We start from the raw sequence: 13,730 nt of genomic DNA, 5'->3' as shown, positions 1-13,730 counted from the left end.
TATATAAAAGAATTAAAATCAGAGAAGTTACAGGATGCAAAATAAACATACAACCATTAGTTCCATTTCTACAACCTAAAGAGAAATTTTTTGATGGAAAAACGAAGAATGTAATCAAATTTACAAAAGAATCAAAAACAATAAAACCCAAAGGAAGAAATACAACCAAAATGTGCAACATCTGTACAGTGAGTACTATAAGACAGTGATGAAAGGAATGAAAGAAAACACAAATAAGTTGAAAGTCAACCTGTGTTCACGGATCTGAAAATGAAATATGGTGGAGACAGCTATAGTACACAAGGCAAACTACAAATTAAATGCAATCCCAATAACTCCAATTGTATTTTACAAAGAAATGAATAGAAAATCTGGAAATGGAATCAAAAGATCTCCATTAACATAAGCAATCTTTTTAAAAATATATATTTTATTAATTTTTTACAGATAGGAAGAGAAAGGGATAGAGAGTTAGAAACATCGATAGGAGAGAAACATTGATCAGCTGCCTCCTGCACACTCCATACTGGGTATGTGCCCGCAACCAACGTACATGCCCTTGACCAGAGAACCTAGACGACCCTTTGAGTCCACTAGCCGAGGCTCTATCCCAGCCATGGGCAAACTACGGCCCACGGGACGGATCCGGCCCATTTGAAATGAATAAACCTAAAAAAAAAAAAAAAAGACCGACCCTTTTATTTAATGATGTTTACTTTGAATTTATATTAGTTCACACAAACACTCCATCCATGCTTTTGTTCCGGCCCTCCGGTCCAGTTTAAGAACCCATTGTGGCCCTCGAGTAAAAAAGTTTGCCCACCCCTGCTCTATCCACTGAGCAAAATAGGATAGGGCTGTGGTCAGCAAACTTCGGCTCGCGAGCCACACGCGACTCTTTAGCCCTTTGAGTGTGTCTCTTCTACAAAATACCACATGCCGGCGCGCACATACAGTGCGATTGAAACTTCATGGCCGTGCGCTGAAGTCGCTATTTTGTGGAAGAGCCACAGTCAAGTGGCCAAACAGTCGCATATGGCTTGCGAGCCAGAGTTTGCCGACCACTGGAGGGCAACAAAAGCAATCTTAAGCAAGAAGAAAGCAGGTGGTATCACACTTCCTGACTTCAATTTATTACAAAGAGAAAGCAACCAAACAGTGTGTTGCTGGAGAAACACAGACACATATACCAACAGAACAGAACAGAAAACAGAAAAAAACCCGGGCACATACTTTAAGTAATCTTTGACAAAGCTGCATGCCACAGAAGGGAAAGATAGTTTGCAATGAATGGTGCTGGTATAATTGGACATTCACATGTAAAACAACAAAACTAGACAGCACTGATAAAATCTAAGCCAACCTGTATGACAGAATTAAATGTGAGCGCTAAAACGTAAAACTCCTCAGGACAACCTAGAGAAAAAGTTTTGGAGGTTTGTTTTAGACAGATTTTCTAAATGTGATACCAACCACCACACAAAATAGAAAAAATAAACAGTCCACACTGCAACAAATAAAGAAAAATAGCGTCTTCCCTGCACAACAGCAATAAACAAAACACAATGAAAGGCAATCTAGAGAGCAGAAGAAAATACTTGCAAACCATTGAAGGAATCTCTTAGAGATATTGTGGATTCAGTTCTGATCAGCACAATAAAGGGAATATTGCGATATAGACAGAAATTCACACAAATAATGGGAGTTCCTTGGGAATAATGAAGGTATGTTAATACTATACTGCAGGCTAATAACAAAGCAGTGACTCTGTCTCAAAAGCAAAGTCTATATAACTTCACTAATAATATTTTAATTGCTAAGCACTAGTACCAAGCACCTGAGCTTGTTAGACACATGGTGGCACTAGACCTGCTGAATGCAGGGTTGCCAAAAACATGGACTTTGTAGAAAAGCTGATGTGGGGGAGTTATATCTGCAAAGCACAATTAAGCACATGCAAAAATATGTGTTCCTGTATGTCGTAGGCAATTAATATATAAAATATACAAGGTATTCAAAAGACTCTAGTAAAAAATACAGTTAATAAACAGGATAAGGATGTAGAGACAATTTTCCAAAAATATATACACATTACCAACAGGAATATAGAAAATGCTTTCTTCACTAATCAAGGTGGAATCCTTTAAGCTTCCTGCAACACTAAAAACCACAAGTCCTTCCCTGTGAATTTAGTGCAGCGGGGAGTATTGGGACTTCAGGAATAGAAGGGAGCAGCGGAAACAGACCAACCCTCCCCAGGACAGCAACTACCCAGAAAACTGGAAAATCAAGCAGTACCACAGTCTACCTGGGGGGACAGAGCACACCCTGGGGGATGGGGCCTGGGAAATAGAAAAGCCAAGTCTAGGTCACTGGTAACAGTGAGGGTCTTACCCAGCGAGGATATAAGTTCAAAGATCTCCAGCATCACATTCAGGTACAGCTGTCTCTGACCCTCATCAAGGAGGCTCCATTCCTCCCTGGAGAAGTACAGGGCAATGTCCTCAAAGGTCACGCCAACCTGTCAGAATTGAGACAATTGTAACCAGATGATTGTAACCAGATTTCCTCATCGCACAGTCCCATGGAGAAGGCTGTGCTCGTCACACATCTTCCCCCCCTCAACATCCTCCAGGGCACCTGGTTAGTGTGGACTCCAGGACCTAATGCCAGTGCAGGCTGCTCTCTCATCACAGTCCCATTACTCACTGTGATGGCCCTCAGCAGAGCAGCTGGGTTGGGGGAAGTATTAGGGGAGGGGAGGGTAGAGAGCAATGCCATTTAAGGTCTGGGCGATGCCTGCAGGGACCCAGCCTTCCTGCCAAGCAAAACCACTGCAGTCGCCTAGATCCTGCCTCCAAGACAAAGCCAAGCGTGGGTTTATGCTTCACCTTTAAGTCCCCACCCCAGGTCCCGGGACAATCAGCAGGAGGCAGCCAATCAATGATTCTCTCTCATCATTGATGTTTCTCTCTCTCTCTCTCTCTCTCTCTCTCTCTCCCCCCCCCCCTTCCTCTCTGACATCAATTTTTAAAAAATACATTTTTTTAAAGTCCCAATACCAGGTTTCCAGTACGATCAGCTCACACTTCCTCCAGATGTGCACACCACTGTGTAATGTCTACCCCCATCACAACTTCAGACCCCACGTTCACTGCCTCAGCTCTGCCACCTTCCTGCTCCACAGCACAGGACCTCTCTGGACTCACCCATGAACGTGGCAAATGGCATCCAGAGAGAGCTTGTGAGGGTTCAGAAGGATCTACCACAACCCAATTCCTGGTGGACCCCACAGCCTGGGGAAAGCAGGGCATGCGGCTCTGAAATCCTCCCTGCCCGCCTCGGACCTTGGTTTCTATACTCAGCGCCCACATCCGCAGGGGAATTTCAGATACGAGTCACCCCTGTCCACTGAGCCCTGCATTTCCTGTGTCCTCAGAAGCCACAACACTCCTCTCTCCCGTCCACCTTCCTCAGGGCCCTTGGCGGGGACCTGAGCTGCAGGACGGGACGGGCGCCCTGAGCCCAGGCTGCAGGGTTGAGGGTAAGGAGGCGGTGAGAGCAGGTGTGGGGGGCGGGGGACGCGAACTCACCTGAGCTGAGCAACTGGGCAAGGCCATTGCCATTGGACGCCGTTCGCGGAGCCAGGCAGGAGAGACCGGAAAGGCGGGTAAGAAGCAGGGGCAGCGGAAGGGGATAATGGGGTTCCTGTTCCGTCACGGACGTGGGTAACCCGGGGGCGTCAGAGAATTTCACTCCCACGTGCGGGCTGAGCCGGTGAGGTCTCGGGCCTTCTCCCTCCGAGTATCCGCCACTGTCCCCGCCACCTGGAGCCGTCCTCCCTGTACTGGGGTAGATTCTGGGTGAAGACCAATAGCCGCCTAGAGTGTACCGGAAGTCCCGCCCCTCCTCCCGTGTGACGCAAGAGGAAGCCCTTTTCTAACCCTTCATTGGCTAAGCTGGCGGTAGCCCTCACAAGGCCTTCTGGGTAATGTGGGTTCCAGCGTCCAAGATGGTGGTGGAAGGTTTTTCCATATCGCCCCAAGGACAACAGCGACATCTGCCGGTAGAGACGGTGGGAAATGACCTTCCTCAGGTAAGAGACATCTTGAAAATGGCTAGGAAAGAGTCATTTTTCCGGTTAAAGGGACTGGGGTTCTTTTTATGAAAACTCATTATCTGTGAGACCAATGCAGTTCGTCATACTATAGAGCAGTGATGGCGAACCTTTTGAGCTCGGCGTGTCAGCATTTTGAAAAACCCTAACTTAACTCTGGTGCCGTATCACATATAGAAATTTGTTATTTGCAACCATAGTAAAACAAAGATTTATATTTTTGATATTGATTTTATATATTTAAATGCCATTTAACAAAGAAAAAGCAACCAAAAAATGAGTTCGCGTGTCCCCTCTGACACGCGTGTCATAGGTTCGCCATCAGTGCTAACGAGGTTTGCCTGAATTACAGTCTGGAGAGTTTTAGAACACAAATGACGTACTCACACCACCATATATGTATGTTACCAATAGTACACAAGAATATTCCACAGACCTATCCAGTTTAATTGGTGGTTACAGCATGAACGACAGATGTGAGTATAAACAAGTTATATTTTCTGTCAAAGAACAGTTTAGACAGCCGCCATGTTAGATGGACGGAAGGACTTGGCACTGCCATGTTGGCCAAATGGCTTGCAGCTCCCCTGGAAGCTGCCCCTTAGCTCCGATCAAGAGCAAGGGACAGCTCACATGCCTCAGGGAATATAAAGACCAGCTGACCACCTGCTCCATGTGGGTGAGCTTCCAGACCTTATGTGTGTGCACCCTTCTGTGTAGAAGTAAAGATATTAGCTTTGCTGCCTGGCTCCCGAGTATGTTTTATGTTCTACCAGGACCCGTGAATTCGGGGGCTCGCCTTATTTCTGACATGCAGACTGAAGGGTCCTGGACTCTGTTTCTGCCAGTGCTTGTACCTATGCTGCTGGCTCTGTCCCAGTGAGGTCTGGGTGAGTGCCCAGGCTCCCAATCAATCTGTCTCTCTCACATCTATGTTTCTTACACTGTCTCTCACTCTCCCTTCCATTCTACCTACAAAAAAAAAAGAGGGGGTGGGAAGAATGTGGCGCCTATCTTTGAAATAAAGAACTAACATGCCTAATATAAACATTAAATCAAATTCTGTTGTTTAATTTTTACTTGAACATCAATAAAGATAAATACACTTTTGAAACAGTGGGAAACTTGAATTCTGGCAAAGTAACTGGTGTTTTTGTTAATGTGAAGATGCCACTGTAATTATCATAGTGAAAGACAATTCGTCCCTTACAGACATATTGAAGATGTCAGCGGAGTTGATGTTTCAGGCATTCTCTATGAGATAAGATTGCACAAATATTCACAAATTATACTTAGTGTAAATGAAATACATATTCCTACTGAAAGATGAGCTATGTATATATAGCACCAGAACTTTAAAACCACATGAAATATTATAAATAACAAATGATGATGGGTATGCATATGTGCAGTGAATCTTTAAAATTCATAAGTCTGTAAGAACCTTGTACTACTTAAAAATTAGGACCAAGTCGTCCTGGTGTGGCTTACAGTACGAGCATCAACCTATGAAAGAGGAGATTAGGGTTTGATTTCTGTTTTGGGTAGAAGCCTGAGGTAGGGGTTTGATCCCCAGTGGGGGGGGGGGTATGCAGGAGGCCACTGATCAATGATTCTCTTTCATCATTGATGTTTCTATCACTCTCTCCCTCTCCCTTCATCTCTGAAATCAATAAAAATCTACTTTTTAAAATTCAGAGCAAAAAACACAGTGAAGTATAAACCCAATTGGAACATGTCATAAAGCATTAAAACTAAGTAACGTAGTCGAGGAGTTGAAAAAAATCTAAAACCGGCTAGGGCTAGAAATAACTTCTAAATGAAACTAACCTCCAGCACACTGAAACTGGAACAATGATCACAGGAGTGGTCTGACACTCTCCACAAACTTTTGACACGGGGCCCTACCTGGTTTGCCTCAGTGGATAGAGCATCTGCCTGGGGACTGAAGGATCCCAGGTTTGATTTGGGCCAAGGGCACATGCCTGCGTTCTGGGCTGCATCCCCAGTATGGGGAGTGCAGGACACAGCCCATGCAGGATTCTCTTTCATCATTGATGTGTATTTCTCTCACTTCCTCTCTGAAATCAATTAAAAATAAATAATATATAAAAATTAAAAAATTAATAGAAAAAAATCCTCAGGTGAGGATTTATAAAAACAAACAACAAAACTTCTGACTTGGGAACCCTGTACAGTGCCCTCTTGTCCATAAAACATCTTCATGATAAAATCAGATCTCCTCACTTCCTTTCAATGTGCACTTTAACATTCTCACATCCAATGCTAGTCATTCCTGAAAGCTGCTCATTTCAAATCTCTACAACCCATCAGCAAATGATTCACTATCACATAGAATATATATATATTCTATTGATTTTTTACAGAGAGGAAGGGAGAGGGATAGAGAATTAGAAACATCGATGAAAGAGAGACATCAATCAGCTGCCTCCTGCACACCCCCTACTGGGGATGTGCCTGCAACTAAGGTACATGCCCTTGACTGGAATCAAAACTGGGACACCATCAGTCTGAAGGCCTACGGTCTATCCACTGACCCACTGAGCCAAACCGGTCAGGGTAGGAATATTTTCTTTTTCAATGATTTGCTACTCATTCCATAAAGCCTTTGAACATGCCTTGTTGAAAACACATCTTTATGCACTGCTGTGACAGTTCAGCCTCAGAAGGAGATGGGATCCTTAGTAAATGATGGTTGACGCCATGAAACATCATGCTGTGGCTTTCCTTCCACAGCTTTAAATTCTTCTGCTCACACCGTATTATATTTTCTCAGGTCACTGTATTTTACTCAAGTTGTTGCGAATGAGGAGGCCTCACATTTGTAGAAAAAATAATTTCCTGGTAGCCAGTGTTTCAGCAGAGCCATATCTAATGTTAATTATCTCACCTTTTGGGAATCAGTGCCTTTAATTTACCACCTATTCAGACCTACCTGCTGTCAGCCTTCATGGACACTTTTGTCTTCTAGCTATATAAATACTGCTAATTGTATAACTCCATTATGCCTTTCTATAGTTTGCTCTAGCAATATTCTCTGCCATAAATAATGTTCATTCTGCATGCAGACACTGTAACTTCATGAACAGGTGAAATAATTATTTCCAAGCAAGGTTGTGAGACCCTAGGATCCACAATCTTTATCTCAAGTGCAGATGCCCACTTTCCAAACCTTGAATGGGGCCAACATGATAGCCATCTATACAACAAATAGTTTGGCTCAAAGGATGGACCCTTGGCCTGTGGACTGAGGGGTCAAGGCTTTCATTCTGCTCAAGAGCCTCTACCTCGTGGGGGCTCAACACCGAGCCAGGTCAGGGCATGTTTGAGAGTCCACCAAATGATTTGTTTCTCACACACAGATATTTCTCTCTCTGTGTGTCTCTCCACGTCCCTAACACTCTCTAAAACTCAATGGAAAAATCAGAGGTTGAGGGTTTAAAAACAAACAAAAAAAGAATGATTGACCAAAGAAAATATTCTCTAGGATGTGGAGAATGAATCCCTCATATACTGCTAGTATAGTGCAAAAATGCACAATTTTTATTTATTTTAAAAGAATATTGTACTGATTTTTAGAGAAAGAATTACAGGGAAAGAAACATCTATATGACAGTGCAACCTCAATCATTAGCCTTGTGCACACCCCGTTTTGGGGATCTAGCACACAACCAGGCCCTTTTCCCCACTGGCAACCCAAGGCCCAACACTAGGTTGCAATCCAGCCTTTATATCTGACACTTGTTTTGTGGGGAAGCAAGTCTGTGTACATGCGAGCACCTGGGTATTTACTAGAATCTTTATGCTTAGTCTTTAGATGTCCTTTGTTAAAGGACGCTGCAGACACATGTGTGATCTCAAGAATGCTTACCCTACTGATAGTATCTAATAGTTAATTTTGATTCAAGCTGTTGTTACAATAAAAGCCTAAGGAGGCAAGCGAAGGGGGCTGTTTGGTTCTGTTATCCAGGCAGTCCCTTAGCCCTCTCTTTCACAAAAATGTGCCAGAGTAATCATTCATCCATCACTCAGAGTCTGCTGTTCAGCCCTGGCATTGTTTGTTAAGTAAACTTGGAAAATCTTCCTCATTTCTGTAATCGAAGATGTTCCCAGCAGTTCAATACCCGTTTAGACTTTCCAGGTTTTTGTGAGAATTGAAAGACAAAAATACTCAAAAAGTCATCCCTGGAACCCTGGCCCAGGCAAGTACCAACTTTGTAACTTTTATTGATTCTCACAGTCCTAGCTAAGTCCGGTATCAGCATCATGTTACATTTAACCAACTGAGGTGCAGGGAGCTGTAGTGAGTCTCCTGGAGATTCCAGGTTGGAGACCCAACACTGAGACCTTAGTGCCCACAGTACTGCCTCCCTGCAGGTGGGTCAGCGGGTTCAGAAAGGCCCCAGTTCTTTCTCAAAAGCCCTTACACACAAAGGTGCTTGTTGGCACTGGGGAACTGAAGGGTTCCTGTCCTGAGTTTTTCTAAAGTTGCTCTTCTGAAGGTGGTGAAGAATGTTAGTAGTGCCGGTTAAAAGTAAAAGTGTTCACTGCATTGTGCATAGTATTTAAAAACTAAAAATTTCTAGCTGGTGTTGCTCAGTGGTTAAGCATCAGCACAGGCACAAAGATGTCCCCCATTCGATTTCTCATCAGAGCACATGCCTGGGTTGCGGGGTCCATTCCCAGCAGCAGCGTGAAGGAGGTAGCCCATCAATGATTCTCTCTCATTATTGATGATTCTCTCTCTCCCTTCCTCTGTGAAATCAATAAAAAATATTTTTAAAATCTCTTAAAAATAGATATTTTTAACAGGTAAAAATTATTAAAACACTTTATATCAATACAAAAATTTATTTCCTAAATCAAAAAGGCACAAAATGAGTGAAAATTCTAACATTCATATTTGTTATCCAATTGTCTTTTTGTTAAAGAAAATTGCCAAAACTCATAAAACATTAGGCAGAACATATGATCAGAGGTTTTAAGAAAGATACAGACACAGCAAATATATATTGGAGAAAAGACTCACCATAAATTTCTAGAAAAAATACAATCAAACAGTGAGGTAGCATGACAAACTTACAAAATAAAATTTTTAAGTAAATAATGATTGACCAAACAAAATATTCTCTAGGATGTGAAGAATGTGAATCCCTCACACACCACTGGCCAAATGCAAAGGAGTAGAACCAGTTACGGTTTATTTTATTTTTTAAAAACAATCTTTATTACTTATTAGCATCCCATAGAGCTCGGCTATTGGTTGAGTCACTCCATTCTTAGTGAGACAGGCTCATAGACACTGATGGTTTTTGTTTTTAAACATATTTTCTAATTGATTTGGGAGAGGAAGGGAGAGGGAGAGAGAATCATTGATTGCAACTCCCACAGGCCCACTAGCTGAGATTCAGCCCCAAACCCAGACATGTGTCCTTGGTTGGAATCTAATCAGGGACCCTTTAGTTCAATGACTGACGCTCACTCCACTGTTCAAAAGCGGCTAGGGAAAGGTTTATTTTTTATTTTTAAAGAATAGTTTATTAATTTTTGGAGAGAGAAGGGAGAGAGAGAAACATTGATGGAAGAGTGCCATATTGGCCAGTGACCTCCTGCACACCCACTTCTGTGGGTCTAGCCCACAACACAGGCACATATCCCCACTGGCAAGCAAATCCACAACCCTGTGCTACAAGAGATGATGGACAAGTACTGACCCACACCGGCCCTAGTGGTATATTCCATTTAGATCACAATTTGCTAATCTCGGTAAATTTAAACATTCATCTTCTCAAAAACCACAGGCTATGCACTGAAATTTTGACAAAGGTCAATAACACTTATATACATACAAAAAATTATACAGAAATGTTTGTACCAGCTTTATTAGAAATAACCAAATATTTACTAAAATGGACAAACTGATGGTGATATATCAATGATAAGAATATCTATCGGAAAAATGATCAGTTACTAGTGTAACTTTAATAAATCTCCAAGTATTTATGAAACATAAACTAATGCAGAAAAATACTTAGAAAAATAAAGTACTCTATGAAAATGAAATATAAATCCATGGTTACTAGGAAAGCTGTGAACAGCTTAAAAGAGGGACAGATTAAGAGGTCATTATGCAATTACACAGAGACAGATATGGTCAGCTTTATGACTATAATGATGGTTTCAGTTTTATGCACATGTCAAGATTCATGAAACACTGTACTTAACACATGTAATTTACTCATTATAGCTGTTAAAAATGGTTCAATGGTATTCTGGAAGAACAAGTTTGGCAACTCTATGTTCAATCCCCGTACTTATGCCCTCTGGGTGAGAGTCTCAACTTAGTGACAGAAAATGTAATAAACAATGAAGAACTTTCACCCAAACCCACAAAAGCCACATTCCTGGACTAAGGACAGCCGTTGTCTACATCTTTCTTTTGATGCCAGCGCACCAATGGCTCTGATGGGAACTTCTGAGAAGCTACAGGAGCAACAAAACATCTTGATTGTAATCAATGACAATGACTGCTTCACAGAAGATAAACAAGCCTGGAGTCCCTCAGATCTGTGTACACACAGCTCTTGTAGTCTTTTCCTAAAAATAATGCCGGGATGCACAGTTAGGTGAGGACCATTCCATCTAAAGGGGTGCAGTCTCATCCAACAACAATTAGGTCAGTGTTTCTGTAGTGAAAGGGTTCCCCATGAATGCGATGGTCCTCAAACCATTGACCATCACCCGTGATATTGTAGGCATTAGGGCTTATGTCCCTCTGCAAGACCTGGGTAAGAGATTCACTTCACACGTATTGGCATCGCTTGCAAACAAGAAAAAAATTCATGTTTCCAGACACACTTGAGGTTGTCACAGCTACCCTCTCTTTGGAGTCATCTCTATGTGTCAAAGCATCCATATTCACATGAGAAGTAGAATGTCCACAGTGTTTCCTAGGAAAATATGGGCAGTAGTGTAAATTTGCCAAAGACTGCTGAATTAATTTCTGAACCATACTGTTGCCCCATGGGCAAAAATGTTTGATACCCCTAAAAGTTTTTCAACTCTTCATGCTTGGAAAGCCCAGATCTCCTTATAAACTAACCTATCGAATAAATAGAACAACCCAGATTAAAGAAGTCTTAAGAAAAAGCCTTCATTATTTTACAATCCATAGAGACATGAGACTGGCAGTTCTTCCATTGATGACTTAGGCACGCAATAAACTCATCATTAGCATCTACGGAGAGTGTGTCCCTGAAAATGGCAGGCCCTCTGCAACATTATGATTACTGCAGCCAACTGTAATGAGTCCTATTTGGCAACACAAGACAGGGAAAGAAGAAAGAACTAAGGACTCAGGTATTCCTCATTTCCGTCAACAAATTAGAGTCTGACTTAGCATCCCTGGGCACGGGAGGATGGTGACTGATGCCATCTGTAGGGACCTTATAGATGGTTCAGGTGAAATACCTTCAGCAACAGAAATATGCAGTGACACAGATCTGGCAGGACATCCTGTATGTTAGAACGTGCAACATAATTACATAGTGTTCCAACATAAAAACACAGAAACACAACAGCAAAAACACTTATGGGAACTTTACATAATGTAGGTGATTAAATGTATGATACAATTCAGAAAAATGAGGACTCACAAATTTTCTTGTACTATTGTTAACTCCTAATAAATTACATTTCCTATACATCTAAGAAATGTCTCACATTTGTACTGTTTTTTTAAAAATATGTTTTATTGATATTTTACAGAGAGGAAGGGAGAGGGATAGAAAGAGAGAGAAACATCGATGAGAGGGAAACATCGACCAGCTGCCTCCTGCACACTCCCTACTGGGGATGTGCCTGCAACCAAGGTACATGCCCTTGACCGGAATCGAACCTGGGACCTTTCAGTCCGCAGGCTGACGCTCTATCCACTGAGCCAAACGCGTTAGGGGTCACATTTGTACTCTTATGCGGAGAGGGAATTTAGAAATTTGGCTGAAAGATACCTCACATTAATTGCACTCTTTATAGCTTTCTCCAGTGTGAACTCTCTGATGATACTGAAGACCACTGCTGCTTTTAAAAGAATTCCCACATACAGTGCATTTATAAGGCTTTTCTCCCGTATGAACTGTCTGATGTCGATGAAGGGAACTGCTCTTGGTAAAAGATTTTCCACATTCACTGCATTGATATGGCTTTTCTCCTGTATGAACTCTCTGATGACAACGAAGATGAGTGCTCTTGGTAAAAGATTTCCCACATTCACTGCATTGGTAAGGCTTTTCTCCAGTGTGAACTCTCTGATGATATAGGAGACTTTTTCTACGTTTAAAAGATTTTCCACAGTCACTGCATTTATAAGGCTTTTCTCCTGTATGAACTCTCTGATGACAACGAAGATGAGTGCTCTTGGTAAAAGATTTCCCACATTCACTGCACTGATAAGGCTTTTCTCCCGTATGAACTCTCTGATGTTTATGAAGGTCTGTGTTAGTAGAAAAAGATTTTCCACATTCATTGCATTGAAAAGGCTTTTCTCCAGTGTGAACTGTCTGATGATATTGGAGCCCTTTGCTACTTTTATATGATTTTCCACATTCACTGCATTTATAAGGCTTTTCTCCTGTATGAACTGTCTGATGATAACGAAGGTTAGTTTTCAGGGTAAAAGATTTCCCACATTCACTGCATTGGTAAGGCTTTTCTCCAGTGTGAACTCTCTGATGATATAGGAGACTTTTTCTACCTTTAAAAGATTTTCCACATTCGCTGCATTTATAAGGCTTTTCTCCTGTATGAACTGTCTGATGATAACGAAGGTTAGTTTTCAGGGTAAAAGATTTCCCACATTCACTGCATTGGTAAGGCTTTTCTCCAGTGTGAACTCTCTGATGATACTGAAGACCACTGCTGCTTTTAAAAGAATTCCCACATACAGTGCATTTATAAGGCTTTTCTCCCGTATGAACTGTCTGATGTCGATGAAGGGAACTGCTCTTGGTAAAAGATTTTCCACATTCACTGCATTGATATGGCTTTTCTCCTGTATGAACTCTCTGATGACAACGAAGATGAGTGCTCTTGGTAAAAGATTTCCCACATTCACTGCATTGGTAAGGCTTTTCTCCAGTGTGAACTCTCTGATGATACTGAAGACCACTGCTGCTTTTAAAAGAATTCCCACATACAGTGCATTTATAAGGCTTTTCTCCCGTATGAACTGTCTGATGTCGATGAAGGGAACTGCTCTTGGTAAAAGATTTTCCACATTCACTGCATTGATATGGCTTTTCTCCTGTATGAACTCTCTGATGACAACGAAGATGAGTGCTCTTGGTAAAAGATTTCCCACATTCACTGCATTGGTAAGGCTTTTCTCCAGTGTGAACTCTCTGATGATATAGGAGACTTTTTCTACGTTTAAAAGATTTTCCACAGTCACTGCATTTATAAGGCTTTTCTCCTGTATGAACTGTCTGATGATAACGAAGGTTAGTTTTCAGGGTAAAAGATTTCCCACATTCACTGCATTGGTAAGGCTTTTCTCCAGTGTGAACTCTCTGATGATATAGGAGACTTTTTCTAC

The 13,730-nt window shown here is 41.9% G+C and overlaps 2 protein-coding genes across 2 annotated transcripts in view; both read right to left on the bottom strand.

Annotated features, from left to right (window-relative positions):
• The window catches only part of LOC102240795 (zinc finger protein 547-like), a 30,604-nt gene that overhangs the window by 4,376 nt on the left and 12,498 nt on the right, over positions 1 to 13,730 (bottom strand). The gene's annotated exons all lie outside the window — the stretch shown is intronic.
• The window catches only part of LOC102240496 (zinc finger protein 2-like), a 5,765-nt gene continuing 4,063 nt past the window's right edge, over positions 12,029 to 13,730 (bottom strand). The window contains exons 2-3 of the mRNA XM_014528751.1: positions 12,927 to 13,558; positions 12,029 to 12,503 (exon numbers count right to left, since the gene is read on the bottom strand). Coding sequence (XP_014384237.1) covers positions 12,154 to 12,503; positions 12,927 to 13,558 — 982 coding nt within the window. The 3' untranslated portion in view covers positions 12,029 to 12,153. The remainder of the gene's footprint in view (positions 12,504 to 12,926; positions 13,559 to 13,730) is intronic.

Source organism: Myotis brandtii, unplaced genomic scaffold (assembly GCF_000412655.1).
Source record: "Myotis brandtii unplaced genomic scaffold, ASM41265v1 scaffold650, whole genome shotgun sequence".
In the NCBI taxonomy this organism is placed as follows: domain Eukaryota; kingdom Metazoa; phylum Chordata; class Mammalia; order Chiroptera; family Vespertilionidae; genus Myotis; species Myotis brandtii.
The sequence above is the reverse complement of the archived record's forward strand: the minus strand, read 5'-3'. Positions and strand labels throughout refer to the sequence as shown.